The 27,859-nt window shown below is 36.2% G+C and overlaps 1 protein-coding gene across 3 annotated transcripts in view; it reads right to left on the bottom strand.

The window, feature by feature from the left end:
• LOC121371566 (conserved oligomeric Golgi complex subunit 3-like) overlaps positions 1-23,682 on the bottom strand; it is a 40,040-nt gene extending 16,358 nt beyond the window's left edge. For all 3 annotated transcript variants that reach the window (XM_041497563.1, XM_041497572.1, XM_041497579.1), the window contains exons 1-16: positions 23,533-23,682; positions 19,677-19,808; positions 18,603-18,664; positions 17,858-18,023; positions 16,632-16,706; positions 15,706-15,798; positions 14,148-14,276; positions 12,645-12,763; positions 11,194-11,320; positions 9,773-9,864; positions 9,058-9,197; positions 8,356-8,516; positions 6,349-6,571; positions 4,266-4,429; positions 2,530-2,619; positions 1,833-1,953 (exon numbers count right to left, since the gene is read on the bottom strand). In XM_041497563.1, the coding sequence (XP_041353497.1) occupies positions 1,833-1,953; positions 2,530-2,619; positions 4,266-4,429; positions 6,349-6,571; positions 8,356-8,516; positions 9,058-9,197; positions 9,773-9,864; positions 11,194-11,320; positions 12,645-12,763; positions 14,148-14,276; positions 15,706-15,798; positions 16,632-16,706; positions 17,858-18,023; positions 18,603-18,664; positions 19,677-19,808; positions 23,533-23,679 (2,041 nt within the window). In that variant the 5' untranslated portion in view covers positions 23,680-23,682. The remainder of the gene's footprint in view (positions 1-1,832; positions 1,954-2,529; positions 2,620-4,265; positions 4,430-6,348; positions 6,572-8,355; positions 8,517-9,057; positions 9,198-9,772; positions 9,865-11,193; positions 11,321-12,644; positions 12,764-14,147; positions 14,277-15,705; positions 15,799-16,631; positions 16,707-17,857; positions 18,024-18,602; positions 18,665-19,676; positions 19,809-23,532) is intronic.
• Between the last annotated feature and the right edge of the window lie 4,177 nt (positions 23,683-27,859).

The following is a 27,859-nucleotide window of genomic DNA, read 5'->3' as shown; positions in this document are numbered from 1 at the left end:
CACATACTTGTTTACACATGTACGTGTTAACAATTTCAAGACATACGACTGGCTAAGTGATGACCAGGTCACCAATGCCATACATCCAATGAAAAAACAGCACAATCGAAATCGATTACACTGTGATGTATAGTTAACCTGACAATCATTTGTTTGTGACGCGTACGTCAGCTAGAAGTGCAAAGGCTGTAAATAACTTTTAGTCGAAAAAGATGTTAAAATTTGCTTAAAACCTGGTTTTTGAGGATATGTAAGAAACAGAATAATACATTCGTGTCCGTTAGATATCATTTATCTTACAACTCGTTTAAAAAGGTATCAAACTCACTTTCGCTCGTTAGATACATTTTAAAACAACTCGTTATAAGATAAATGGTATCTAATGGCCACTCATATATTATTCTCTATGTACACTGTATTTGTAAAAATTTATATATATTTAAGGACAAAATTGTAAGCAACATGTATGTTAATGGTGTAAAAATGTTGTAATAGCCGAAAAAAGGGTAAGCAGCTTTAATCTATCACATGCAATAAACTTACACTGTACATGCAGGTAATAAACAGCAGAAAGTACAATGGTATTAAAGGGACATTCCTGAATTTGTTGCCATTTTTAAAGATGTTATCGACTAACAGAGACTTTATAACAATTGTAATTACATATCAAATATTTTTTTTTGCATAAAATATTAGTGGCTGTATATTGAATGTGTTTCTGATCGTTCTAATATTTGTACTAGGTTAAATTTCACTTTATTTCCTGAAATATTTTTTTTTTTTGTACGTACGACATTATTTGAAGACAAAATCCAGTTTGGGCTTCTTACAAATATTAAGACGACCAGAAACACATTGAATATACAGACACTGATATTCTAAACAAGAACATATATTTAATATGCAAGTTTAATCGTAGAAATATTTTATTAGTCAGGAACATCTTACAATGCAGCAAACTCAGGAGTGTCCCTTTAAGATTACTGGGGAAAATAGAATTCATTTGTTATTTATTCAACTTTTTGTTAATCTATGTAAAGAGTAAAATTTCAAATATAATCCTACAAATCTGTCACAGACTTCTAATCTTTGAATTTAGTAATGTCTCTAGTAGAAATCTGTCACAGACTTCTAATCTTTGAATTTAGTAAGGTCTCTAGTAGGTGATTATACAGAAATCATGTGGGTTTTTATAACCTTTGAACCCTTAAGCCTAGAACCTGTTAATATCAAGGTGAGATCTGCAACCAAGATGTTACATATTTCTAATTTTTGAAATGGGGAATCTATAGTCTTTCCCATCCTCCTACAAGAATGTTTTTTTGTAAATAATTTAATTTTGGTTAGAAGAAGAAAAGTAAAAGAGTTTTGGAAATAACAATTTTTAAAACTATTTTTGTGTGCAATTTAGAACACAATTGTCTCAGAAATAAATAGCTTGTAGTAAATTCCATAGCATGAAAAAAGGCGTTCCCTGTGGGATGGACTATAGATGAAATTTGCAATAGAGATGTCATGTGCTTTTAATTTTTGAAATTGGACATCTACATGTAGGTGAGATTTGTGTATAAAGAATTCATGGGTTTATATCTCTGAACTCAGAATGTCTAACAGAGCTTTGTATATAACAAATTCATGAGTATTTAACCTTTGAACTGGGAATATCATAGGGAGTTTGTGCATAATGAAATTTCTGAAGATGTTTTGCATGTATTTAGCATACGGGATGTGTCTGAAAGGAGTTTTGCAAGTAGCACATGGCAATGAATGGTTTGGACAAACTCAAAAACTGTGCTGTGATAAAAAAAAAGTGAGAGAAACACTGAGCTAACCTTTGAACTTTGTGAAGTCCAACTGCGTCTCTCGTATTGAGAAGTCGGCGTGGAATGGAGCTATTTGCTCTCGGAGAATCAGAAGATGTTTGATCAGAAACAGCTGACCATCCAGCATTGTCTACAAACAAACATAATAACATCAAGTTTCTTTTTGTTTAACAACACCACTAGAGCACATTGATTAATTAATCATCAGATATTTGAAAGTTAAAGCTTGTTTAATGACACCACTAGAGCACATTGATTAATTTATCATCAGATATTAGAAAGTCAGTCTGTTTTGTTTAACACCACTAAGTTAAAGTTTGTTTTGTTTAACGACACCACTAGAGCACATTGATTGATTAATCATCTGCTATTGGATGTCAAACATTTGGTAATTCTGACACGTATTCATCAGAGGAAACATGCCACATTTTTACTAATGCAGCAAGGGATCTTTTATATGCAATTTCCCAAAAACAAGAAAGCACATACAATGGCCTTTGACCAGTTGTGGTGCACTGGTTGGAATGAGAAAAAACTCAAAAAGCTGAATGGATCCACTGAGGTGATTCGATCCTGTGACGCAAGCACCTCAAGCATCTGAGTTAAATTCCACCCCTCAGAAGATGTATAGCTGTCTACCTTTCTCAAATGGCTGTGTACTTTCAATGATAATGAACATGTTGAAATCTGAGTTTGTTCCACCTACCTTCCTCTTGATAATCCCGTCCTTTGCCACAAGAAGAGACTGAATGCAAGCATAAAGAGCCTCTTGAGACAAACCCTGGAATGTTGTTTTCTGTAAAAAAAAAAATAGAAGTAACATAAACATTAATGTTGAGCTAAATGCAAAAATATTCAAATTAATTTTGAGACAAACCCTGGAATGTTGTTTTCTGTAAAAAAAAAAAAAAATATAAGTAACATAAACATTAATGTTGAACTAAATGCAAAAATATTCAAATTAAATTTTTAAATTAATTTTGAGACAAACCCTGGAATGTTGTTTTCTGTAAAAAAAAAAAAAAAAAAATTAAAATAGAAGTAACATGAACATTAATGTCGCTAAATGCAAAAATATTCAAATTAAATTTATTATTATTTTTTTTTTATTCAATATGCATTATGATGAATATCCAGAGGTGCAACTGTCAAAAAAATCTTTAACTTTTATTCTCACGCATTGTGATGAACATTAAAAAGGGCAACTATAAACCAAGTTTCACTCATGTAGGACTTACAGTCAAACGTGAACATTTAAGTGTGAGCTAAATGCAAAAGTATTTCAATTAAAGCTTTTTAGATCTGTTTTAATATATTTTAAATGCATTGTCATTAACATCAATAGGTGCAACTATACACCAAGTTTCACTGATCTAGGATTCATACTTTGTGAGAAATGGAGGTAAACACAAAACTTTAACGTTGAGCTAAACATAAAAGTTGATGCCATTGCCAGAGAAAATAATTATACAAAGTGAAAAAGCATACCAACAGATAAAAATACCACTGGAAAAACTAAGGTTGGCCGTATGAAGTTTTTGTTTAACGACACCACTAAAGCACATTGATTTATTAATCACTGGCTATTGGATGTCAAACATATGGTAATTTTAACAGTCACAGAGAGGAAACCCGCTACATTTTTCCATTAGTAGCAAGGGATCTTTTATATGCATCATCTCACAGACATGATAGCACATACCACGGCCTTTGATATACCAGTCGTGGTGCACTGGCTGGAACGAGAAATAGCCCAATGGGCCCACTGACTGGGATTGATCCTAGACCGACCACGCATCAGGTGCACTTTACCACTGGGCTACGTCCCATCCCAGGTTGGCCTTATAGACAAACAAAACTAATGGACAAAACATGAACATAAAAACAATATATCAATATATAAAAAATTATAACACTACTGAATACGTCAAATATTGTTAAAATAGCAACAGATTAAAAATTATAAGTAAAACAAATGTGATGCTCATGGACATTGCACTTATTGCTCTCCTGTCTGGCATCACATTTTTAAACTAAGTCTTACAATTTTGAATCTGTTGCTATTTTAATAAATTTTGACCTAATGACCTAAATTGTTCACTGAAGCTGGCAAATATTCATAGACTAATGTGTGTGTGTGAAATATCAGTTATGGTCCCCATATATTTGTAAATAATTCCATATTCAGTAGAGTTATCAGTTTGTTTTTGGCCACTTGATATACATGAATGAATGAATGAATGAATGAATGAACACCCCATCACAAAAATACACATCAGCTATTGGGTGTCACAAATGTTAAACTTGATGTACAAACAAAAAACCCCATACTAACAGACAAACAATACTAATAGAAAGAAACTCCTAACAGAAAAAACATTATAATGAAAAAGCACATCACACCATATTAAGAGAAAACAAAAGTGAACAAAGTGTACTGACATCGATACACCTGTAGAGCTTGGACAGCGTGACGAGAGTTCTGCGCACTGTCGGGTACCACATCCCGTGCAGGTCAGCAGGAGACATCGGCATCGCGCTGTGAGCACTTGGCACCAGCGAGGAGGACGGCACAAACAGACCACGGTCGGACTTTGTGTGGACTACTACAACAGAACAACACTGACGTTAGTACAACAGAATGAAAGAAAGAAATGGTTTATTGAACGATGCACTCATCACATTTTATCTACAGTAATATGGTGTCAGACATATCATGGCTCGAAATAGCGGTCTGCAAAAGGGAGTAAATTTTCTTGACCTAGCAGGTCAAATAATTCTCCTGCTAAAATTATTAAAAGATCGTAGGTCATTTTTCAGGAGACACATTTATGTACAATTATCTCATCTGTTATTTATCTCAGGATTCCAGCAGGCCATATTTTTTCTAAGCAGGCCACATTTTACTTCCTATTTTGAGCCCTGCATATGGTTAAAGACAATACAGATGAGAGAGAAAACTCGCTGCCACAATGCAATGGGATAATCTTTTCGATGAGCAGCAAGGGATCTTTTATGTGCACCATCTCATAGATGGGATAGCACATACCACATCTTTGTTACACCAATTATGGAGCACTGGCTAGAATGACAAATGGCTGAATGGGGATCGATCCTAGATCCACCGTGCATTAGGCAAATGCGTGCTTTACCACTAGGCTATGCCCTGCCCCAAGTACAAGGGATGCTGATAACTACATGTACTTCTCTTTAAAACATGTCAAAGGTGGGAGAGATATACATGTAGTGTAATACAGATCAGAGGTAGAAATCAGTTTCTGTTGTGTTAATTTCAGTGGATGGATTGGTTTTAAACATCTCCATCATTACCATGGAGCTGTCAATCGGACATCTTTTATTTTTTCTTCACATCTGTGAATTCGCTGTGTAATATGACAAATCTCAATTAGTTAGTTGTTTCCAACAGGCATAAAAGATATTATTTTTAAAATTGTCTAAAAAGGTTTCTGATGAATTCATAAATACCCCCGTTTCAATTTAAGAAGTTCATACATGATACAGATTGATTGCACAAAAACAAAGATTTTTGATCAATTGATAACATAACTACGCTAAGTTTTGAATTTCATACAACATATTATGTAAGAACTTGGAAATATTATGACCATGACCTACATGTATGTATAGGTTAGAAGGCATTAAGACGTTTCTTCAGAAACAAGAAGGGTCGGAGCAAAGTGAAGCCCGTTCTTATTTCTGAAGAAATGTTTTAAGCCTTCTAACCAATTTAGACGGCATTTCATTGGCTCATTACTTGATATGGGCGGGGCAAGTGTCATTGCGTATTCATACCAGTTCTTGGCGATGATATCTGGCCAATTGTGTCGAAGTAATTTTGGTCACGTGACTTGTTATTAAGGCGGCTTTTGGGTGTGTCTTTACAATTAAGATGATCGAAATGCTGATATCCGACTGGTTGAATTGGAGAGAAAGCGAGGAAATGCTGTCTAAATGTATTGACGTATTCACCAGGAGAGACCAATTCAATATTTATTTTGTTTACATGAAAAATAGGAAATGGAAAGGTTTTATTTAATGACGCACTCAACACATTTTATTTATGGTTATACGGCATCAGACATATGGTTACGGATCACACATATACTGAGAAAGGAAACCAGCTGTCGCCACTTCATGGGCTACTCTTTTCGATTAGCAACAAGGAATCTTTTATATGCACCATCCCACAAACAGGATAGCACATACCATGGCCTTTGTTATACCAGTCGTGGTGCACTGGCTGGAACGAGAAATAGCCCAATGGGCCCACCGATGGGGATCGATCAAGCGAGCGCTGTACCACTGAGCTACGTCCCACCCTCGACATGAAAACAAACTCCAAAATATTAACATCACATAACAACATTCAAACTGTAGGAACAATTACTGTACACAGATTCCACGACAACTGATTATGTACTTTTATAATCAGTCATCACATTGGTGGAGCCCACATGATCAATTTTCGATTATGATCGAACATTGAAACATCACTAATATCTACCATGGTCATTTGCAGCTGCTATGTTCAGAGTAAGTGGACGTGGTTCGCTTTGTTCAGTGTTGTTGTTATGTTCCGCACTGGGGTCAGTGTCCTTGACATCTGAGGTCACATTTGGTTTGTCATTGCTGTTTATCTCTGCAACCTCTTGACTTGTGCTGGATGCTGTGGAGGGCGACCGGGAATGACCCTTGAGGTCACTGGATTTCAGGCCCTCGGCAATACTCTGTGGATCAAATTAAACATTTTAAGTGATGCAATAGCACATAAGCAGTGCTGGCACAAAGATAACTGACACCCTAGTCTGGTCTTGTCTTAAATCTGGGCTTCTAGATTTTGGTAGCCCCACTCCCATGGCTAGTGATATTCAATGTTGGGCTAGTAAATAACTACTATTGCCATGCCCGATGGCTAGTGAAGAAAAAAGAAAGAAAAAAAAAAGAGTCAAATGTGACTCAAATGTTGCAGTTAAGTCTATGATCTATTAAGTTTATGATCTGTTTTGTTTTTATTACGTATAAATATTAATATCCTGACCCAACCCCAACCCTCAATGTTAGTGTTTTTTAAGCTCTCATCTCCCTCTTTAGGTGACATATCTGATTATTGCTATTATTAAGTAAAATTGTATTAACTTTAAGTAAAGTAGGGTTAGTGAATTTTTAATTGTGGCTAGTGAATTTTAAAATCACTGATCCCATGGCTAGTGGATTTTATAAACATTGTAGAAGACCTGGTAAAATACAGTAACTGTTATTGTGACAAATCGGTCCAAGTACAAAGTTTAAACGATGTAGGACTCACAGTTCAGGCTTTCTACCAGAGAATAACTTGAGAATACGTAATAAAAAAGAAAGAAGTGTTTTATTTAACGACGCACTCAACACATTTTATTTACGGTTATATGGCGTCAGACATATGGTTAAGGACCACACAGATTTTGAGAGGAAACCCGCTGTCGCCACTACATGGGCTACTCTTCCGATTGGCAGCAAGGGATCTTTTATTTGCGCTTCCCACAGGCAGGATAGCACAAACCATGGCCTTTATTGAACCAGTTATGGATCACTGGTCGGTGCAAGTGGTTTACACCTACCCATTGAGCCTTGCGGAGCACTCACTCAGGGTTTGGAGTCGGTATCTGGATTAAAAATCCCATGCCTCGACTGGGATCCGAACCCAGTACCTACCAGCCTGTAGACCGATGGCCTGCCACGACGCCACCGAGGCCGGTACGTAATAAAAACAAAACAGATCATAAGTGCCCCTACTAGGTCACTATGGGTTTGTAATGTTTTGAAATTGGACACCACATTTCACATACTTTAACAAATTTTAAAAAGCATTTTTCTTACTATAATCTTTCTAAAAATTATAACAATTAATCCATTAATTTCCAAGATTTGAGAGTATGTAATTTTACCCTTCGTACCCTCTGACAGAAATCCTGCAGTTTTGTGAGAAATAGAGCTAAACATGAAACTTTAATGTTGAGCTAAACAAAAACAACTAACACCATTGCCACTGCCTCCGAAGAAGAAATACTTATATTTCGTCTTCTTACTTCGTAATGGCAAACTAAAAAACAACTAACACCATTGCCACTGCCTCCGGAGAAGAAATACTTATATTTCGTCTTCTTACTTCGTAATGGCAAACTAAAAAACAACTAACACCATTGCCACGGCCTCCAAAGAAGAAATACTTATATTTCGTCTTCTTACTTCGTAATGGCAAACTAAAAAGTGATGGTCAAGGCCTAAGACACATAGTGGGTTCAAACACTTTGACTGGTTCCCATATATATTCTCTCCTATCAAATTCATTTAACGTTGGGCACAAAAACCAGTCTAGTAAGAGACCATGAGTACTTATCATCCTGAACACACCTCTTGCTTATTACAATATGAACCTAAAACTAAACCAATGAAAGCCCTTGTTACAGACTTTCAACCAATGAAAACCCATGTCACATCTCAACCAGCTCAGACTACATCCTTGGTTACCAACCTCCATCATCTCCAGCTTCTCTGGGTAAGCGAGATCGCCGGTGGCGCCTTTGTAATTCAAGATGTCCGCCTTGATGTACATGTACGTCCGGTAAACGAGACGCTCTTGAACGTCCATCAGCATCTGACTACACTCACTCTGGAATGCAGCCAACTCTTTAGCTGTCAAAAATAAAACGGAATCAGTCAGGGTTCATAGATTTAAAGACCAAACAAATTCAAAGACTTTCACACAGCGGTCAAAGACAATAGAATGCAATAAAAATACCAAATCAGTTCGTTTACGTTGCTGTCTATAGCAAGAAATTGGTGGAGTTTTTAAAAATGCCCTGGAGTGCTCATGTCGACTATGGCTGTTGAATAAAGTTAAAAAAGTTTGTTTTGTTTAACGACACCACTTAACACATTGCTTTATTAATCATCGGCTATTGGATGTCAAGCATGTGGTAATTTTGACATATAGTTTTAGAGGAAACCCGCTACATTTTTTCATTAGTAGCAAGTGATCTTTTATATGCACCATCCCACAGACAGGAGAGCACATACCACGGCCTTTGATATACCAGCTGTGGTGCACTAGCTTCAATGAGAAATAGTCCAATGGGCCCACCAATGGGGATCGACCCTAGACTGACCACGCATCAGGCGAGCGCTTTACCACTGGCCTACATCCCGCTCTTGGGGCTGTTGTATAAATACTCACGGTTGTTCTCGACATGCTCCTCCATCATCTCGATCTTGAGAATGGAGCACAGTTCAGCCAGCGTCTCCAGGTGGTTCACGTGGATGATGAATGGGCGGAACACGTCGTAAAGGTTGGTACAGAGACGCTCCAACATCTTACTACAGAAAAAATAAATTAAAAAATAAATATAAATACAAATCACGAGTTTTGTTTTCTTATTTTATACAATCTCTTTACAGCATCTACCATTGTTCAGAAGAAAAACAAGACAGATACTCTAAACAACCTTATAATTAAAAAAAAGAAAGAAATTCCATGGAATTAAATAAATCACCTATGTTGCAGACACATTCATGTTGAACACATTACATGTTAAAATAATAATAATAATAATAACATTAAATTAATTTAATTTAATTTAATTTAAACTTCAAAACAATCAAATTCAATTAAAACATTAATTGAATTAATTTTTTCACATTCACTGTGATGAACAAACATAGGCGCAACTACAAAACAGGTTTCAATGATCCTGGATTTAAGAGTGTGAAAAACTTATCTACGCAAAGTAATATCTATATATATTAAAAAAAGTATGCTGGTTTTAGAAAAAAGTGTGGGCAGAGGTTGGGAGGGGAGGGGGTGCCGGGTACTGAAATATTTTCATCAAAGTACAAGGCAAAGAAGAGAGTTTCCAGAACTTCTAGTAAACACGATACGCTTGCTTACTTACTCTAGAAGTGGTGTGGTTGTTGAGAAGAAATTGAAGAAGAGTTGATATTCGTCTTCACAAACATGCACCATGAAGGCACAGCCACTCCGGACCTGAAAATACACAAACACACATATGGGCAAGAGTGGATGGATGTAAACAAAGAAATATAAATAATTGAAAACACTTTATTAAGTAAGATAATGTTCAACATTTACAATGCTTAAAGTTATAATAAAGGACTTCCAGATTTGTTTGCCCTACTCCCATGGCTAGTGATATTCAATGTTGGGCTAGCAAATAACTACTATTGCCATGCCCGACCGCTAGTGACAAAAAAGGTCAAATGTTGCAGTTCAGTCTATTTTGTAAATTTGAATATTCTACCTCCACCCAACCCCGAGCGTTAGTGTTTTAAAGCTCTATCTTCCTCTTTAGGTGACATATCTGATTATTACTATTACTTAATAAAAGTGTATTAACTAAAAGTAAAGGACTAGTGAATTTTTAATTGTGGCTAGTAAAAATATTTTAATCACTGATCCCATGTCTAGTGGTTTTTATACAAATTCTAGAAGCCCTGAATAAAAAAGAGAAAATAATCGACTACACAGATCTCAATGCACAAGAAAGCCTTCTTAGTCTTAAAGTCCATTAATAGATTTTAGTAACAAACAATGAAAATTTCTTTCATGTTTACATCCAAATAATGTTCTAACACACTATCATGTACACACGAACTCAGCTGCCTGTCCCAAACAGAGGCAATTAAATTGGGATGGCAACAGGAAAAAGTAAAAAGGGCTGAAATTGAGCACATCGACAAAAAACCCAACAGGAACAAAGCTAGTAAAAATCATGGTTTCTAGCATGTAGAAAATCATAAAGTTCTTCAGATAATGTGAATCTCGAATGACCTAGGGCTAGCTCAGAGTCAGCAGAAAATTTCGCCAAATTATCTATTAAATTTTATTTTGTAACAAAAGATCAATTATTACATGCAAACATTTCGCCAGATTAAAATAAAATTTGCAAATTGTTTTTTAAATTTGCAATTGGCCAATTTGGCGAGTGCCAGAGCTAGCCCTGTGACCATACAAGAGAACAAAGTCAGAAATCTGTAAATAAGTGACATCCTTACACTGATCTAATTTTTAAAAATATTATTTAATTCATACATTAACTTCTGCTACGAAGACTACTTTTTTATAAATCAACTGGCCACAAAGGATTTTTTTACAATTTATGTAACCCAGAAACAAGACAGGACAAACCATAGCTTCATGTATACAAGCTCTAGTTTGAATGCAAAAAATAACTAGTCACCGAGAATTGAGCTAATGACCTACTGGACATCAGACCGAAACTCTACCACTGAGCTATGTCCTGTTCTACTCATTCTGATGGACAGACATGTGGACAAACAGACAGTGAGTAATTACCAGTGCACAGTGATCTCGGGAATGCTTGGTGGCCAGGTCTGCGATGGTAGATACGATGCTCGGACCGATCAGTAACTCACGCTGTTGAAAATAACAGTTGTGACAGTCAGTCAGCACTTCCATGTACCTGCAACAATTTAAATAACTGAAAATTCAGAAATAAGGTAAACAGAAAATTAATATTTCTGTAAATCAGAAGATATAAGGATATTTATTTACAAACATATGATTAAAAAGAAAAACCCCAAGGAAACCAGCTATTTGGGCTTAAAATACTTTCATCAAAATCCAGCATGGAACCTGTTTGATACACTTTTCAAGTCAGGACAGCACATACCGTGGCTTTTGATCCACCAGTCCTGGGACAGGGAAAAACATGGTGTGTTGACTGGGGGGCAAATGATCAAATGAAAGCACTCAACAACTGAGCTAATTAGACAGTGAACAGCACAGAGCCGCCTGGTTATTTGGCTGGTAAACTGAACCAACAATACTATAGGCCCTAATATAAAAATAAGAATTCCACAGAATTAAATTTCTTGCCCACTGGACAGGTTTATCCAGCTTTTGCACAGTGCTAGAAAAATCTGTCTGACCCTCCTAAGGCTAGATAAATCTGTCTGACCCGAGGGCTAGACGATTTCTACATATGCATGACATCATAACTCATGTTTTACAACGATTGACGTCATAACTCATGGTTTTCACAATTCTGTTTTCCATTTCATGTTGTATTCAACTTTATACATATTGATAAGTTGTTACATATTTATGTTGTTGCATAAGGTGGACTATATTTTACCGCGTATGATTAAATGTGTTTGCAGGTGAAATGTATACAAATCGTTCTACAATATTTAAACAAAATAGCTTACAAAATTAATGTTTTTTTACTGTAATTAAATGGGCAAGAAAAAGAATCAATCACCGTTGTGAGGTATAGATAAGGCAATTCCAACCCTCAGGACAAAATGTTTTTCGAAACATTTTGTCCCTCGGGTTAGAATTACTTTATCTATACCTCACAACGGTGATAGATTCTATTAGTCTTGCCTGCCATAAACGTTTTAGGTGCACTGTGTTGAATATCCATAGGTGCTATTATAAACCAAGCTTATCTGACCTAGGACATAAATTTTATGAGAAACTGATCTGAATGCGAAACATTAATGCAAAAGTTGACGTCATCATCACCACCGCCGTCAGAAAATGAATACCCACATCTCGCCTTTTTCTTCATAAAGTAGAGACAAAAACATTTAATGGTTCATTTAGTGGGGGAAAAAAAGTGACAGGATCTAGCTCAGTCGGTAGAGCAATTGGGTCCTTGGATCGAATCACATTAGTGGACCCATTCTCTGGGGTTTTTTTTCTATCCCAACCAGTGTTTCATGACTGGTATATCAAAGGCTGTGGTATGTGCTGTCTTCTCTTTCAAATGATTTACTTACTCAGGACTTTTATCAACTCTGATCTCCAGCTGTTCTGTCAGTGGTTTAATACGGGACGCGTTGGCACGGAACTTTCCGTAGAACAAAGTAAACGCATTCTCAGTCATGTGAGGAACATCCTACAAACACAAAAAGAAACACATTTTATTTAATTTAATTATTTAACTAAATACATATACTATTTACTAAATCATGTTTGATAGTGGTACTCTGATGTTTAGTTATAATAGAAAATTGACTGCCATTCACAATAAAACCACTGATCGAAGTCAAATTGAAATACATAGTAGGTTACCTTCAAAATCGTACAGTAAGATCTCAAACTGAACTGTTTAATATGTAAAAGGTTAATGTATGTTTGGTCAATGACACCACTAGAGTACATTGATTTATTAATTATCAGCCACTGAATGTCAAACATTTGATAATTTCGACATGCAGTCTTGAAAAATTTGTTTTGTTTAACGACACCACTAGAGCATTGATTTATTAATCATCGGCTATTGGATGTCAAACATATGGTAATTTTGACACAGTCATAGAGGAAACCCACTACATTGTCCATTAGTAACAAGGGATCTTTTATATGCACATATCACAGCCTTTAATATACCAGCCATGGTGCACTGGCTGCAACTAGAATTAGCCCAATGGGTCCACGGATAGGGATCAATCCTATTGTCCGAACCAAATTGTTAACTACAAAAAATTACTCTCCTACCTTTAATTGCCGTTAGATTTCCTCCAAAGTTTGTCCAGACACAAATCGTGAAAAAACCCCCACTACAAATATACAGATTCCACACACGAGACTGCAACGATGTCGCCGATATCGTCTTTGCTGAGACTGCATATGGAAAAATACATGCAGTTTTCTGCCCTCTGCCATGTTGCTTGTTTATGGAATACTCTTCAAGAGGGGTGAAAGCCTCCAAAGTATGTGACACAATTAATATGAAATCAATTATCTCTAGTAGTATCATTAAATTTTTTAAAATAATAATAAATAATATGACGTCATCACGTTTGCTTTTATATCATAACATGTTATGACTTTGTTAGATTAAGTCCTATCCTTTCACCCCTCTTGAAGAATATTCAATAAAAAGTCAAAATGGCAGCTGGCACAAAATTACATGCTTTTTGCCCTATGCGCTCTCAGCAAAGTCGATATAGGTGACATAGTTTTCATCTGGTATGTGGAATCTGTGTCATTGTAATGGGTTTTTTCAAGATTTCTGTCTGGACAAACTTTGGAGGAAATCTAACGGCAATTAAAGGTAGGAGAGTAATTTTTCGTAGTTGTTAACAATATGGTTCGGACAATAGACTGACTGCGCATTAGCTGTGCGCTTTACCACTGGGCTGCATCCTGCCCCACCAAACTAAACAGATTACGGGTATGTATAACAAGTAACCAAAAGATCAGTCACTGTGTTAAGCAGCTACATAACTTTAATTTTGGTTATTCAACATGTCATTACGTGAATTCCCTGTGATTACCTTGCTCGGCTGGACGTGTTGTGTAGAATTTTGCAGCATGATGGTGACGCTGGTTTTAATAAGTCCAAGAGCTCGGGACAGCGACTGCTTGAACCGTAGCAGATACACGTCAGATTCCTTGAACCTCGGCTGAAAGAGAGAGAGAAAAAATATTAATAAAACAAACATTAATTATTACAGAGTCAAGCTATGTGATTACTAAGCCAGGACAGAACACATTTATGCAACAATAAGGGCCGAATTTATGAAGCTTGTTTTTGCTTAAATGCAGGTGTTTAAGTATTGTAATTGTATATAGTTACACATGTTTAAGACATAAACAGGTTTTTAAAATTCAGGCCTAATTATATGGATAAGTGAAGAAGGTTATAGGAAATTAAAAGTTACAAATGTCTATATCACCAGAGGTACATATATTCAGTATGCATATATAATTCAAAGTATTCCTATGTGAAAGTCAAGTGAACAGAGTTCTGGTTACATAAGATTTTAAATATTGATGGGTGGGTGGACGACTTGGCATGGCTATTACATGTGTATATACATGGTAACATCACACACTCTCAAACCAAATGCATAAATTGCATACATTAATGACAGAGGATTTTAACGTCCAGTGAAACCTCAAAACCAGACATTTTTCATGATCCTAAACACAACCTCTCTAAACTGGATAACCCTTAAAACCAGACTTATTACCTGGTTCTGAGGATGTTCAGTTTAGAGGAGTTTCACTGTATTTGAGAACGGGCTTTAAATCTCTGCACTCACATGTGTGTGTATATATATATATTCTCCCATCGCTAACTATGTAAGACAGACCCGTTGCATGATGTCAGCCCATACGGAATAAATCAGTCTCAAAGAAACTTGAAAAGATATATTTGTACAACAAGATGTGATGGAATCCTTTCGATTCCATCCGGAACATATATTACAGTTTCTATGTGAAACTGACTTTTATTCTAAATTTTAATTGTATCTATCTATGATCTTTGTATTTTTTGCAGAGTTCTTTACACTGTGTTTTAACTGTTAAATTTTTATCTTGATGTTGATCATCACTTTATTTGTTTGCCTTTACCTTTATCTGACACCCAATAACCGATGTATTTTTCGTGCTGGGGTGTCGTTAAAACATTCATTCATTCATGGCGTTTAACATGGGAGTATTACTTCGTTGGAAATATATGACGTCATACTAATGAGTATTGATTAGTTTTAGATTGATATTTTGTTATTAAAACCTTCTTTATAAATGCTATCTTGTTAATTTGTAATGTTAAATTATATTTAACATATGAAATAAATGTCGCAAATATGATATTTATGATACACTGGTTAAATAAAGAAGTTACTTTTTGCATCCATCTTTGTATGTTCATATAAAATAATGCTTTATTTATCGAATGGATGGGAGAAAAAAGACACCATCCTCGGAGGGGGAAATTTCGAACCTGGGATTCGGCAAACTTCATCACAGGTCGAAATTTCCACCACCTCGGGTGTACTTTTTCCATCCCACATGACCACATATAATGAAGTCTATTAATCTTACATTGGTGTTGAGATAGTGAATACATTCGTCAAGACGAGACAACATGGGAACAAAAGATTCATCCGTCACTGTAAGAGTCGGAGAGCCCAGCTTCTGAAAAACAAAAAATAAAAAAATAATTTACCTATAAATCTAAAACTAATAACCCAATCATCAAAAAACCAGACCCTAATTCATCGCTCACTGTTAGTCAGAGTACTCTATCTCTGAGAAAGAATTTTGTTTTTAATAATTAAATATAAATCTAAAACTAATAAGACACAATAATTAAAAACATGTTCTGTTACATACTCAGGGATGTGATGCCCATTTTTAGAAAAAGGTAAAGTAAAAGTAAACTTTGTTTTGTTTAACGACACCACTAGAGCACATTGATTTTATTAATCATTGGCTATTGGATGTCAAACATCTGGTAATTTTGACATATAGTATTTGAGAGGTAACCTGCTACAGTTTTCCAATATTAGCAAGGGATCTTTTATATGCACCATCCCAAAGACATGATAACACATACCACGACCTTTGATATACCAGTTGTGGTGCACTGGCTAGAGCAAGAAATAGCCTGATGGGCCCACCGATGGGGATCGATCCTAGACTGACTGTCCATCAAGCCAGCACTTTACCACTGGGCTACGTCACGCCCTTGAATAAAAAAAAGATGAGATGATTCTTAAAGAGCTGCTGGTTAGAACAAAAAGAAAAACGTTGAGTCCTTTAAAGGTGATCGATTCTCCAACCCATTACACCTCAGACTAGTACTCTATCACTGCATACTTCCCTTCACAGCCTGCCCCCTCCCACCACCAGAATACAACTCAGAAAGTATATGCAAGTAGGTACATTTGAAAACTGGCAATAATTTAGCATTTTCCCCATTATGAAAATTACCGTAACTGCCCTGATAAATGAAACTGACAACTCACACTTGAAATTCTGTCCAGTTCATTGAAGTAAGACAACCGTGAGCTGATACTTTCGGCAATATTCATCAGCTTTGTCTGTGAAAAAAATAAAAAAGAGAAGAATTTTAAACATCCATTATTCAACTTTCTAGCTACAACCCGATTCAAACAAGTCCTGGGACCCAATTCACTAAAAACTCTTGCAATATTGCGATCACACCATGCAGTGCAAAAATACTTGTTATGTTGCTTAAGAGCTTCTTGAAACAGAACCCTAATGAGCTGATAACTACAACTGTATATAAAATATAACAGGCTTCATGCAGTTGCTTAGCAACCACCAAATCCCATGAGTTTCCAAAACTTTTTAAACGTATTCTCAAGGACTAAAAGAAGAAGGATTTTGAAGGTTTTTTTTGTGTCATCATTCAACATAATATGATACAATTATAATGTTTTGATACAACTTGCTGATCTTATTTTGAGTTATAACTGAGGAAACAAATTAACTACCACCAATTTTAATTTTCTATAACACTCCACGACCCAAATAAACATTTACAGGGCTAGCTCTGGCACTCGCTAAATAGGAATATCTAAACCACTTGGTGGCAAAATTTCAAATTAAGTGAGTTTCTGCAATTTTTAGTTTAATAGATAATTTGGTTAAATGCTCTGCTTGCCCTGAGCAAGACCTGATTTAATGACTTTTCGAGCCTGAACCATGACCCCCATTCTATGATGTGTACACACCTTGAATAAATAACAGTGTTTTCCCTAACTTGTTTTAGCATGGTGCAGCACCTCAGTAGTCTAGCACCATCTTGCCTTAATCAGTACCATGCTGCCCTGAGATTAAACAAGCTTTATAGCCTAATTAATTCTAAAATTGGCTTTATAAAACACCGAAAAAGGTATTATTAATTAATAAAATATGCCTTTTAAATCTTTTGCCATTCATTTATTAAAGCAAGCACATAAATTACATTAAATGTTTATTTCAATTAATTTTTGTGTATTTTTAATGAAAAACAAGTGCCCCGAAAATGGTGAAAATGCCCCAAAAGTGTTTGGTCTACCATGCCTTGCCAAATTTCTAGGGAAATCACTATAACAGTAACACTGCTTAAACAGGATTATTCCATAACCAGTAATTTTTTTGGGCTGTCAGGTTTTTATCCATCAGATTTCTATTTATTATTCACCTGCAGAACCACTGAAAATATTTTACATAGCTTTTAACCAACCTGTTCCGACAGCAGATGTTCACATGCGTCGTGCAGTGCGTTGGTTTTTGTTGACACATTCACGTACTGACTGTTAAGATCATCAAGATATCTGAGAGCACTGAGAACCTCTGTGTAAAGACCTTTACACTGGTCCCTGTGACCACACAGTTCCTCAATGTAGTCTCTGTAACACAAAACACAGTAGTCAAGCATGGGTTGGAATGGGAAAAACACAAATGATAAGCCTTTAGATTACACCAAAATCAAGGTGATAATCCACTGCCTCACCCAAAATTAGAATGAATGAATGTTTAACGACAACCCAGCACAAACATACACATCGGTTATCCCAAAAATAAACATGTATCATGTACATGTTGACCTGAAACAGTTCACCCCAAAACCATTGACATATTAAACTTTAATTTGATAAAATAATTTGAAATGCAATTCTTAATCATCTACAACCTTTCAGCAGCTGTTAATTAGTATATAACATTATGGCATTAAAAAGACATCACTGTGCTCATAACACACACACACAAAAAAACCTGTTGTGCCCAAATTATTCAGATTTGAAGGCTAAATGACATACTAGTCAAAATAGTAGGATCAATCTCATAGAGTGGGTATCAGAATGTCTTGAATATAGACCAATATAGCAATTGTGACATTTAGTTTAGTTTTAAAGAAACAACCGGAGTTATATAGGTTTCTCCCAGACAGGACAGGACAGTACATACCACAATGATTCTTAAATTACCTGTACTGGCTTTCTTCGTCACGCTCTAGAGCATCTTCCAGTTCCGAAAACCAAGAGAAGAACTGGAATGACAACAGGACGATCAATATAGCAATCGAAATGGCATTTTGGCGATTTAATAATAATAATATATATGCCTTAATTTGCATATCAATGTATGGTAAACAATAGCTGAAACACTTATTTTCTGTATTTCAACATTCAATATAATAACCATGAGAAAACTAATTTTGCTTCCGTGATTTTACCTACACAGAAATCTGAGGGCCTGCCAGTTCACAGTAATTCTGAGTAAAATAAATTAGTCATATCAGCACATGAATGTGAAACAGAAATGTACCTGTTAAAACCATAAAAAACTGTATGTCACCTGTCAAGAGACAGATGTGCATTGTACGTGTATGTTAGCTCATTATTCTGTAATAATTTCAAATCATAATGCTCTATAATTCATCTCAAAGGTTTCACTTTTTCACACTCTATTGGAAACACCCCCTCCTCCGCATGCTGTCTTACTTCCAACCGGCTATATTGTTTTCTTGTTAGCAGGACATAATATTATTTATTATCCACATAGTTCAAGATATTCATGAAATATTTATCAATATGACCCATATGTGTCATAATGATTTCACATGCATATCCAAGGATGTCATTTTGGGAAGTGACATCATAACTTAATGCGGCTTCTCCAGTGTAAACGATTATATATAAGAAAAATTACATCATTTCGCCATCTCTTTTTAGTTACATTTCAAACGTTTTGACATGGGCCTAGCTTGTTATTCATAAAAATAACATTTTGGATAATGTGGATAATAAATAAATTATTACACTCGCGTGTGAATCGTACTGATTTTACGAAACTTGTGTTAGGATTCATGTATTACCCTCGCTCTCGCTCGGACAATACAAGAATCCTCACACTCATTTAGTAAAATCAGTACGACACACAAACTCATGTAATAATCTCTAGGTCTTTTGACAGGCTATTTAAAAGCAATAACAACAGGCCATATTTTACTTCCTACTCTGAGCCATGCTTAGCCACAAAGCCATTGTGACTACTTTTACCTGTTGAGCATTCTCCACCTTTGTACCCCCCATCAGGGGACTGCTGCTCAGCTGTACAGGTGAGTCGCCATCTGCTGGTGGTGTTTGAGGTACAGATGAAGCAGCACCTGGCGAGAGATCGTCAGCTGGTAACTGAAAAAATCAATACAGCATATACAAAGTTAAAGTCTGTTTTGGTTAACAACACCACTAGAGCACACTGTTTTAATAATCGGCTGTTGGATTACAAACATTTGGTACTTATGACATATAGCCTTAAAGAGGAAACCTGCTAGAGAGCAAACCCATTAGTAGCAAGTCCTGTATGTGCAGGACTCGAAACGGCCTGTGACCAGGTCGCCAAAACCAAAGTCCTGTTAGGGCTTCTTAAATATTAAAAATAATGGCTTAGACTTTCTATAATATATGAGCCACTATTAATAATTGTATGACATATATTTATTCCACACTAAAATCTTGCTGTATGTTAAACCATAATTTATCAATATTTATTTATATTATAAACATGTAGACCGAATGCAGGTAGGTGTAGTCTTGTTAAAACAAAGACTTCCTGGTCCAGTTTGTAACCATTCGGAACATCTCAGCCATATATGCAATCAAATCCGAACATTCCCGAATGCCGTCTTAGTTTTTGTCAATTGCTTCGTGGTGTTCCGATTTTTGGGTTTCTTAAATCTTTGTTTTTTAATTGGCCAGGTAATTTAGTGCCTATTGAATTGACTAATGACATGAATTGTTACCATTTTTGGAGTAAAATCATGATCATGATGTCCTCTGCCGGGTGCAATTTTCTTAAATGCATAGCAAGAAGCAAAGGAAAAAAAGCAAGCATGTCAAGGAAGTTTACTTTGTTTTTCAGTTCTGTCTAGCTAGCGCAAATGAAGTTAGGTTCTGTTTGTATCTATTTCTTACAAATACTTAATATTAAACACTGAACATGTGAACAACACTTCGTTAACACATGAACAACAGTTATGTAGCCCAGATGTTTGTACTTTTTTCCACCCCATTATACGTGAGCTACCACTGGGAGACGAGTCACGCCATTGCAATTTTGCCTCAAGGATTATGTAAACAAAAAATTATTTAGTTCAGACATTATGTAAAATTGTACAAAAGAAGTAAATAATTTGCTCAAGTTCAGTGTTTTCTTTTAATTTTTCACTTCAATATCATGTATGTTGGTATCTTTGTTTTCTAGAAGTGATTCTTCAAATCAATATTATTTTAATGATGTACATTTCATATGCTTACTTAAATATTTGGCTTAAAACCTGAAATATGAATATTTCATGTTTGGGCTACCTAAAGCAAGTTTGGGCCACTGAAAATGAAATTTTAGTGGCGCAGATGTTTTTTCTTGGGTCACCATATTTGTTTGGCGAGTTTCGAGCCCTCTATGCACCACCCCAGAGACAAGATAGCACGTACTATGACGTTTGATATACACTCATGTCACCTTAGTGTGCGCGGCACAAAAGTCTGCGCACGTTAATTACGTTACATTACGCCTTGAAACAAATTTTGGCATATGTTTGTAAACAAACAAACAACGTTAATTTAATTCATAAAACAATGGCCAAAACATCACATCTTGATTGGGAATATATGTATAAAACTGATAGATAACAATTTGATTGAAAAACCCCTGAATTAATGCACTAAAAGTATACTTTTGTCAGCCTCGATCAACATGTTTTTGTGTCACCTGTCAACATGTCATGTCTCTGTCAACGCTGTAATGATCAACCTTGTATATCAACTTACACAAGTTTACAGATAAGCTTCAATACATACCTTATTGTAATTTATGAATCCATAAATGAAATGTTTTATTTTATCTGTAAACATCCATGCATACTTTGAATTTCCCTCCGAGTGTCATAAAGCAAAATGTCTGCACACAGATTTTGAAGCCTGCACTTACAGCATGGCCTATTTTATCTATAGTCTGTTTCAAAATTATCACTGATTGTCCTATATGTCTAGCGAACACTATTTGTGCTCATGTACACAGTTAATAACAGACAACTTTAGTTCAATAATGAAGAAAAAATTTGACATCGACTTTTTATATATTGTTATGTTGTGTTGTCCAAACTAAGGATCATGGAACACCATTTATATTTATCCCATTTGCATAATCTAAATTTTTCTGAAACAGACTATAACAGGAAATGTTTGTTGTTTAGAACTTACAAAAAGTCGGATTCATTATTTGTTTGCTATTTCTGTAAATATTAGAGACAGAAGTGTTGTTTTAATGTTTGCTGCACAGACTTATGTGCCGACATGCAGGTCAGTAAAGGCAGGGGTGGGGGCATGTCCCACTAAAAATGCACTTATTACTTGAGTTTAAAAAACATTAAAATTAAAATAACTTTCAGTAGTAACACGTTTATTGTCCCATTGTACTGTGGCAGTGAAACAAATATTTTTAAAGAAAGATTTTAACTTAAAAAATATAACACAAATGCTTAGGTGCGCACTTAGGTGTCACCAGTGTACCAGAAAGAAGCATAGTCACTTCGTACCCAAGTCATATCGTACCATGCTGCCTGGTCATTTCGTACCATTGCAAAAAGTCATTTCGTACCCTAGTCATTTCGTACCATTGTGAAAAGTCATTTCGTATCCCAGTCATTTCGTACCCTAGTCATTTTATACCCTAGTCATTTCATTCCAGTATATAGAAAACGAATTGACTATAGCATAAAAGCAGTGGGTTTTGTTTTAAAACTTTATTTTGACAGTTTGAAAACCAGAACACGTTATTGTGCAGCATATCGTTATTGATACCCATAATACCTGTCAACTGTTATTTCCATTTTACCTGACAAGAGCCGTATATGGTACTTACTACTAACTGCCAACTTCGATTTTGTGTGAAATGGCTCCAGATAATTAGTCAAAAACAACAAAACAATATAATGGACCAACAAAATATTATTTATTTATTAGGTCTTCTTTTCAAACTTGCTTATTTTCATCTTATTTGTTTAAGAAATAAACAATAACAGCCATTAAAACATTAACTACCTTACTGATTGCCAAATTAGCCAATTGCTAATGTTTATACAAAGTGGCAATAATTTTTAGTCTTTTGCTGATAAAATATCCCTTAAATTAACCACAAATTTGTAATTAATGTTATTTTGTAAAAGACATTACCGGGGTGATTGTTATAAATTGTTATACCATGGTACGATATCACTTTCAGTTATGGTACGAAATAACCAAACGAAATGACTAGGGTACGAAATGACCATGGTATGAAATGACCAAGGTAAGAAATGACTTTTTGCAATGGTACGAAATGACCAGGGTACAAAATGACCAAATTAGGTATGAACTGACTATGGTACGAAATGACCATGGTACGAAGTGACTAGCAACCACCAGAAACAGTGCACAAGGTGAAATGAGAAACAGCCCAATGGACCCACCGACAAATGTGTACACATGCATATAATCAAAATAAAGATCAATCGCATTAAGGGTGCTATCTATTAGGACGTCAGCACAAATAGTGCTGAGGCGCTGGCTAATTTTGAGCCATGATATCATTTCAAATCAACTCACTCAGCCTACTTACATGAAAATTACTGACTATTTAATTTTAAAGTCTAACTATAACTTATCATGCATAAGTCTTTTAAGAGATTTAGCATCACAACCAAGTGCCAATAGCAATGTATTGCCTGCAGTAGCTGTAACTATAAACAGCATTCATCATCATGCTAGGGCAAGGTCTACTAACTAAATACTAAACTAAGGAAGTGTCACTTGAGTGTGTATGGAAAAACAAGACGATGTTGTCGTTTGGAAAACCATAATTATTAAAGTACGATACCTCCTCTGGAAAGGGTCGCTGTGTAGTCGTAGCGGTGAGTTCCATGAGGACATTTTTCTGTTTGTCTGTCAATGGTGCCTTTGGATTTACTTTGCTTTCCCACAACGATAACCTATCTCGAGCCAACTTCATTGACGTGTCGGCCATAGCGGAAATCGGTATTCTTTATTGTGCTTTCCTCCTTTTCATCTGCAAGTCCGCATGTTGGTTCCATTTAAATTCCCCCACAAGTTAACCAAATCTCCAAGTGGACTGGTTACTGGTTGCGTCAGAGGTTGAGCTAGTGTGTGTGTGTGTGTGTGTGTGTGTGTGTGTGTGTGTGTGTGTGTGCGTGCGTGTGTGTGTGTGTGTGTGATGTGTGTTTGTGTGTGTATGAAGATGCGTCATGTGTGTTTGTGTGTGTGTACTGTATGTTTGTGTGTGTGTTTCTGTGCGTGTGTGTGTTCGTGTGTGTATGTGTGTGTTTCTGTGCATGTGCTTGCGTGTATGTCATGTGTGTACGTGTGTTTCTGTGCGTGTGTTTGCGTATGTGTGTGTGTGTGTGCGTGTATGTGTGTGTGTCATGTGTGTATCCGTGTGCGTTTGTGTGTGTATTTTGTGTGTAGGGTCTTCACGAGTACTCGAGTACACGGGCACGGGTCGAGTCTAGCAAGACTCGAGTCCGTTCACAGGACTCGAGTACCCGTGCAAGGAAGAGCACTTTAATTTAATTTGTGTATGTGTGTGTGTGTGTGTGTGTGTGTATGTATGTGCGTGCGTGCGTGCGTGCGTGAGTATAGGGCACGTAACTGGGTTGTCAGTCAGTCAGTAATTAAAGTACTCAATCCGTGAAAACATTTGAACATATGATGCGTGTATTATTAAAGGTCCAGGCTTATCAAAAACATAATTCACTATTGTTTGGTATCTACGTATATCTTTTACAATATATATGAAGTATCAATAAAACAAAAATTCCATAAATTTATCCGTTTTTAAAATAATGTACATGTATTCGCAATAAAAATTCTCGTTTTTCCTATCGCTTGCCAAAACACCTCTCGACTCCACGAGATAAGTCACGTGGCCCTGTGACGCGCTATGCGGCATACAATGAAAACGTTATTGTGCACAGTCTTTCACACCTGACCTGACCTGATCTTTTCACACATTTGATTTGGAACGTGTTTTTTTAACGCGAAAATTTTATTCTAGTGAATTGAATTGTATGGATGGAATATTCTTTTGGAGATAGTTTTCAAATCTAAAATATGGTGAACCATTGTTTAGTGTTTGGATGTATCAAAGCTGCAGTTTTTCCAAACTTTAGACAAACCGACAATCATAGGGTTTGCATGGAAGCGGTTTGTAAACCGAACCCGTGCGTAATAGAATTGACCGTCACGATAAGAGAGAGAGAGAGAGAGAGAGAGAGAGAGAGAGAGAGAGAGAGAGAGAGAGAGAGAGAGAGAGAGAGAGAGAGAGAGAGAGAGAGAGAGAGAGAGAGAGAGAGAGAGAGAGAGAGAGAAAGAAAGAGAGAGGGACAGACAGACAGACAGACAGACAGACTTTCAAAGTGTCCCTGACAACCAGTCATGCTAGTGGCAGTCCTCCTACATAGTAAGTAATATTCTTCCTATAAACGAAACACCTGACCGCGTTCCATGGGATAAGTAAACAGATCACTTTGACTCTGTCTTGTCTATAGATACGACGTTGAATACGATAAATCTTCTTTTTTTTTTTCAGATTCGGTACAATGAGAACAAGCATTTGAAAGTGGCATATGGAATCGGATCTTACATCAGTCCATTACAGTGCTATCCGGTGTATCGGCGCACCTAAGCATTCAAAGACCATTTTCTATGTGAACACTATGAAATACTTAATAAAATGTGTCTCTCACCAATGAAGCAGTGCATAATCTGAGGTACACTACAAATTGTTTTATGTCTGTATTAAATAAACATTTTAAAATTGTCCATAAATGTAGACAGCTCCTTGTATCCAAAACGATTTGCATGTCCGGTGATTCGGCGTAGTAGATGTGGATCGGTGACCCCGCTATTTATAAACCGCCCATGACCTCACTTTGTTACTTTAAACGCTACACTTTTGTCACAGGATTATGTTAGTACTTTTTTTTTTTTGTCTTGTTAAAACATATTACTATTAAAATGAACGATCACACATGAACCATCTCGTGATCAGATTCGGAATCGTTTTCTGAGTGGCACAGTACTGTGGATGCATACATGTTCATTGCCATGCATGGCTAAGATGCATACATGGATTTTTTTTTCTCAGCTAGATTGTGCACACACGTGGATCTTATTTCGCTTTTTCTTCTTCTTCTTTTAATTTTTTTTAAATTATTTTTTTTGTAACAATGTGACAATGACTGTCAATTAAGGTGTAAAACTTTTGTTTAGTTTGCATTTGTCTGTGTGACGGAACATGCTCTTAAATTCTTTTCGCCTGTGGCGATATTAATTGTTTTAGAGGGCCGTGTGCAGTCCCAATATGCACTTAGACTAGGTGGGCACTTTGTTACGTAATACCTCCGCGCGACGGTGGTCGAGCTGTTTCCAATACACACCCAGACCAGCTGCGAAGGTCATGTGGCCAGTAGTTACGTAATACCTCCGCGAGTGCGGTTTTTACGACAGTGATTTTGGCGACTAGGCGACAGTAAGTCTTGCCGTCTTGGTCGCTGTGGAAATATCACTTGTAGGTATTCTGTACCGCGATGTGCCCCCAGGCGATATTCGAATTTTATAATAAATAGCTAGGGTTTTAGAGATATCGGGGAGAAACATAGGAAGGCTTCCAGAGGGAATGTTGTCCGTCCGGACTGGTAAATATATTATTTCTGCTCTGTTGTATAACCTTGATGTGATTGATGTGACTTTAAATATTTTAATACTGTATTATACCAATATTATTTAGACAGTGTTTCCGGTAAACTGACGAAGTAAATTGTAGGCTTCACTGTCTAAAATTATTAAAGCTTAACCAGTCATCCCAGAGGACCTAGGTAAACTGTAGGTTATTGTCTTTATTGTGATAGGTACCAGTATTAAGTCTGTATTACAAGGTTACTGAATGAGTAGTTACAGGTTAATTAAAAATTAACCAGTTAGGAATAGAGTTGTAATTCCTTTATTAATTAAGTTCCCCTGGCAGCGTTTCTCAATTATCACACGTGTGTATGTTATATCACAGTGAAGTGATTAGAATATTGTGTAAACTAGACACCTAGTGATTAACTAATTAAGTGATTAGTTCTGGGTTGTTATTATTTGTTGTTGCTAATTAACTACTACGGCAGTACATTTGTCAGCGTAGTATTAATACAGATTCCAAAGTGTATTGTGTTTTTGTTGTGTTTTCTAGTGAACTAACGGGCTATATTATATATACTTTATATATAGATCTTATCTCTGATATACCTAGAGCGAGCCACTCGGGTATTGACACTGCCCGATACAGAGAGATCTAATAGATATACAGTTAGGAGAGATATTTGGATAATCGTGTTTTATTCAGTTACGGGTATTATAGGATCCCCGTGAAAGGAGTGAAAATTGGGGCGCTCGTCCCGGATCTGAAACGGGACATGCATATTTAAAAAGGTATTATTTGTAAACCTGGGCTTTATAAATTATTTTTTACAAATTACCAGAAGTAGCAACGTTGTTCACTAGAAAATTAATTAATAATAAGTGCGTCATATCTAAACATGGATAAGAATTTGCTGTATAGGCATACGCTCAGTATAGTGGAGATTAAGCGAGCACGTAAGGCCGAGTTAGTTGAAATCGCAAGTGAGCGGGAAATTGACTTAACATCAGCTAAAACATTAGGAGAGACAATTATTATCCAGGAAGTTTTTGGTGATAGTCCTGATATGGAAGACAGTGAGATTGTTCCAAAGATAGAGATAAATGAGTTAAGTGTGGGACAACAATTAGCTTTTAAAAAGCTTGAGTACGAAAGAGAAGAACGTGCATTAGATAGAGAAGAGAGAGAGAGAGAAAGAGAGAGAGAGAGAGAGAGAGAGAGAGAGAGAGAGAGAGAGAGAGAGAGAGAGAGAGAGAGAGAGAGAGAGAGAGAGAGAGAGAGAGAGAGAGAGAGAGAGAGAGAGAGAGAGAGAGAGAGAGAGAGAGAGAGAAAGAGAGAGAGGGATAGAGAAAAAGAAGATAGAGAGAGGGATAGAGAGAGAGAGAGAGAGAGAGAGAGAAGAGAGGGGTAGAGAAGAGAGAGATAGGGATAGAGAATTCCAGTTAGCAAAATTAAAAGTGGAACATGAGTTAAAGTTGAATACTGAAGAAGTTAGACGGGAGGC

Source organism: Gigantopelta aegis, chromosome 1, assembly GCF_016097555.1.
Source record: "Gigantopelta aegis isolate Gae_Host chromosome 1, Gae_host_genome, whole genome shotgun sequence".
Taxonomy (NCBI): Eukaryota; Metazoa; Mollusca; class Gastropoda; order Neomphalida; family Peltospiridae; genus Gigantopelta; species Gigantopelta aegis.
The sequence above is the reverse complement of the archived record's forward strand: the minus strand, read 5'-3'. Positions and strand labels throughout refer to the sequence as shown.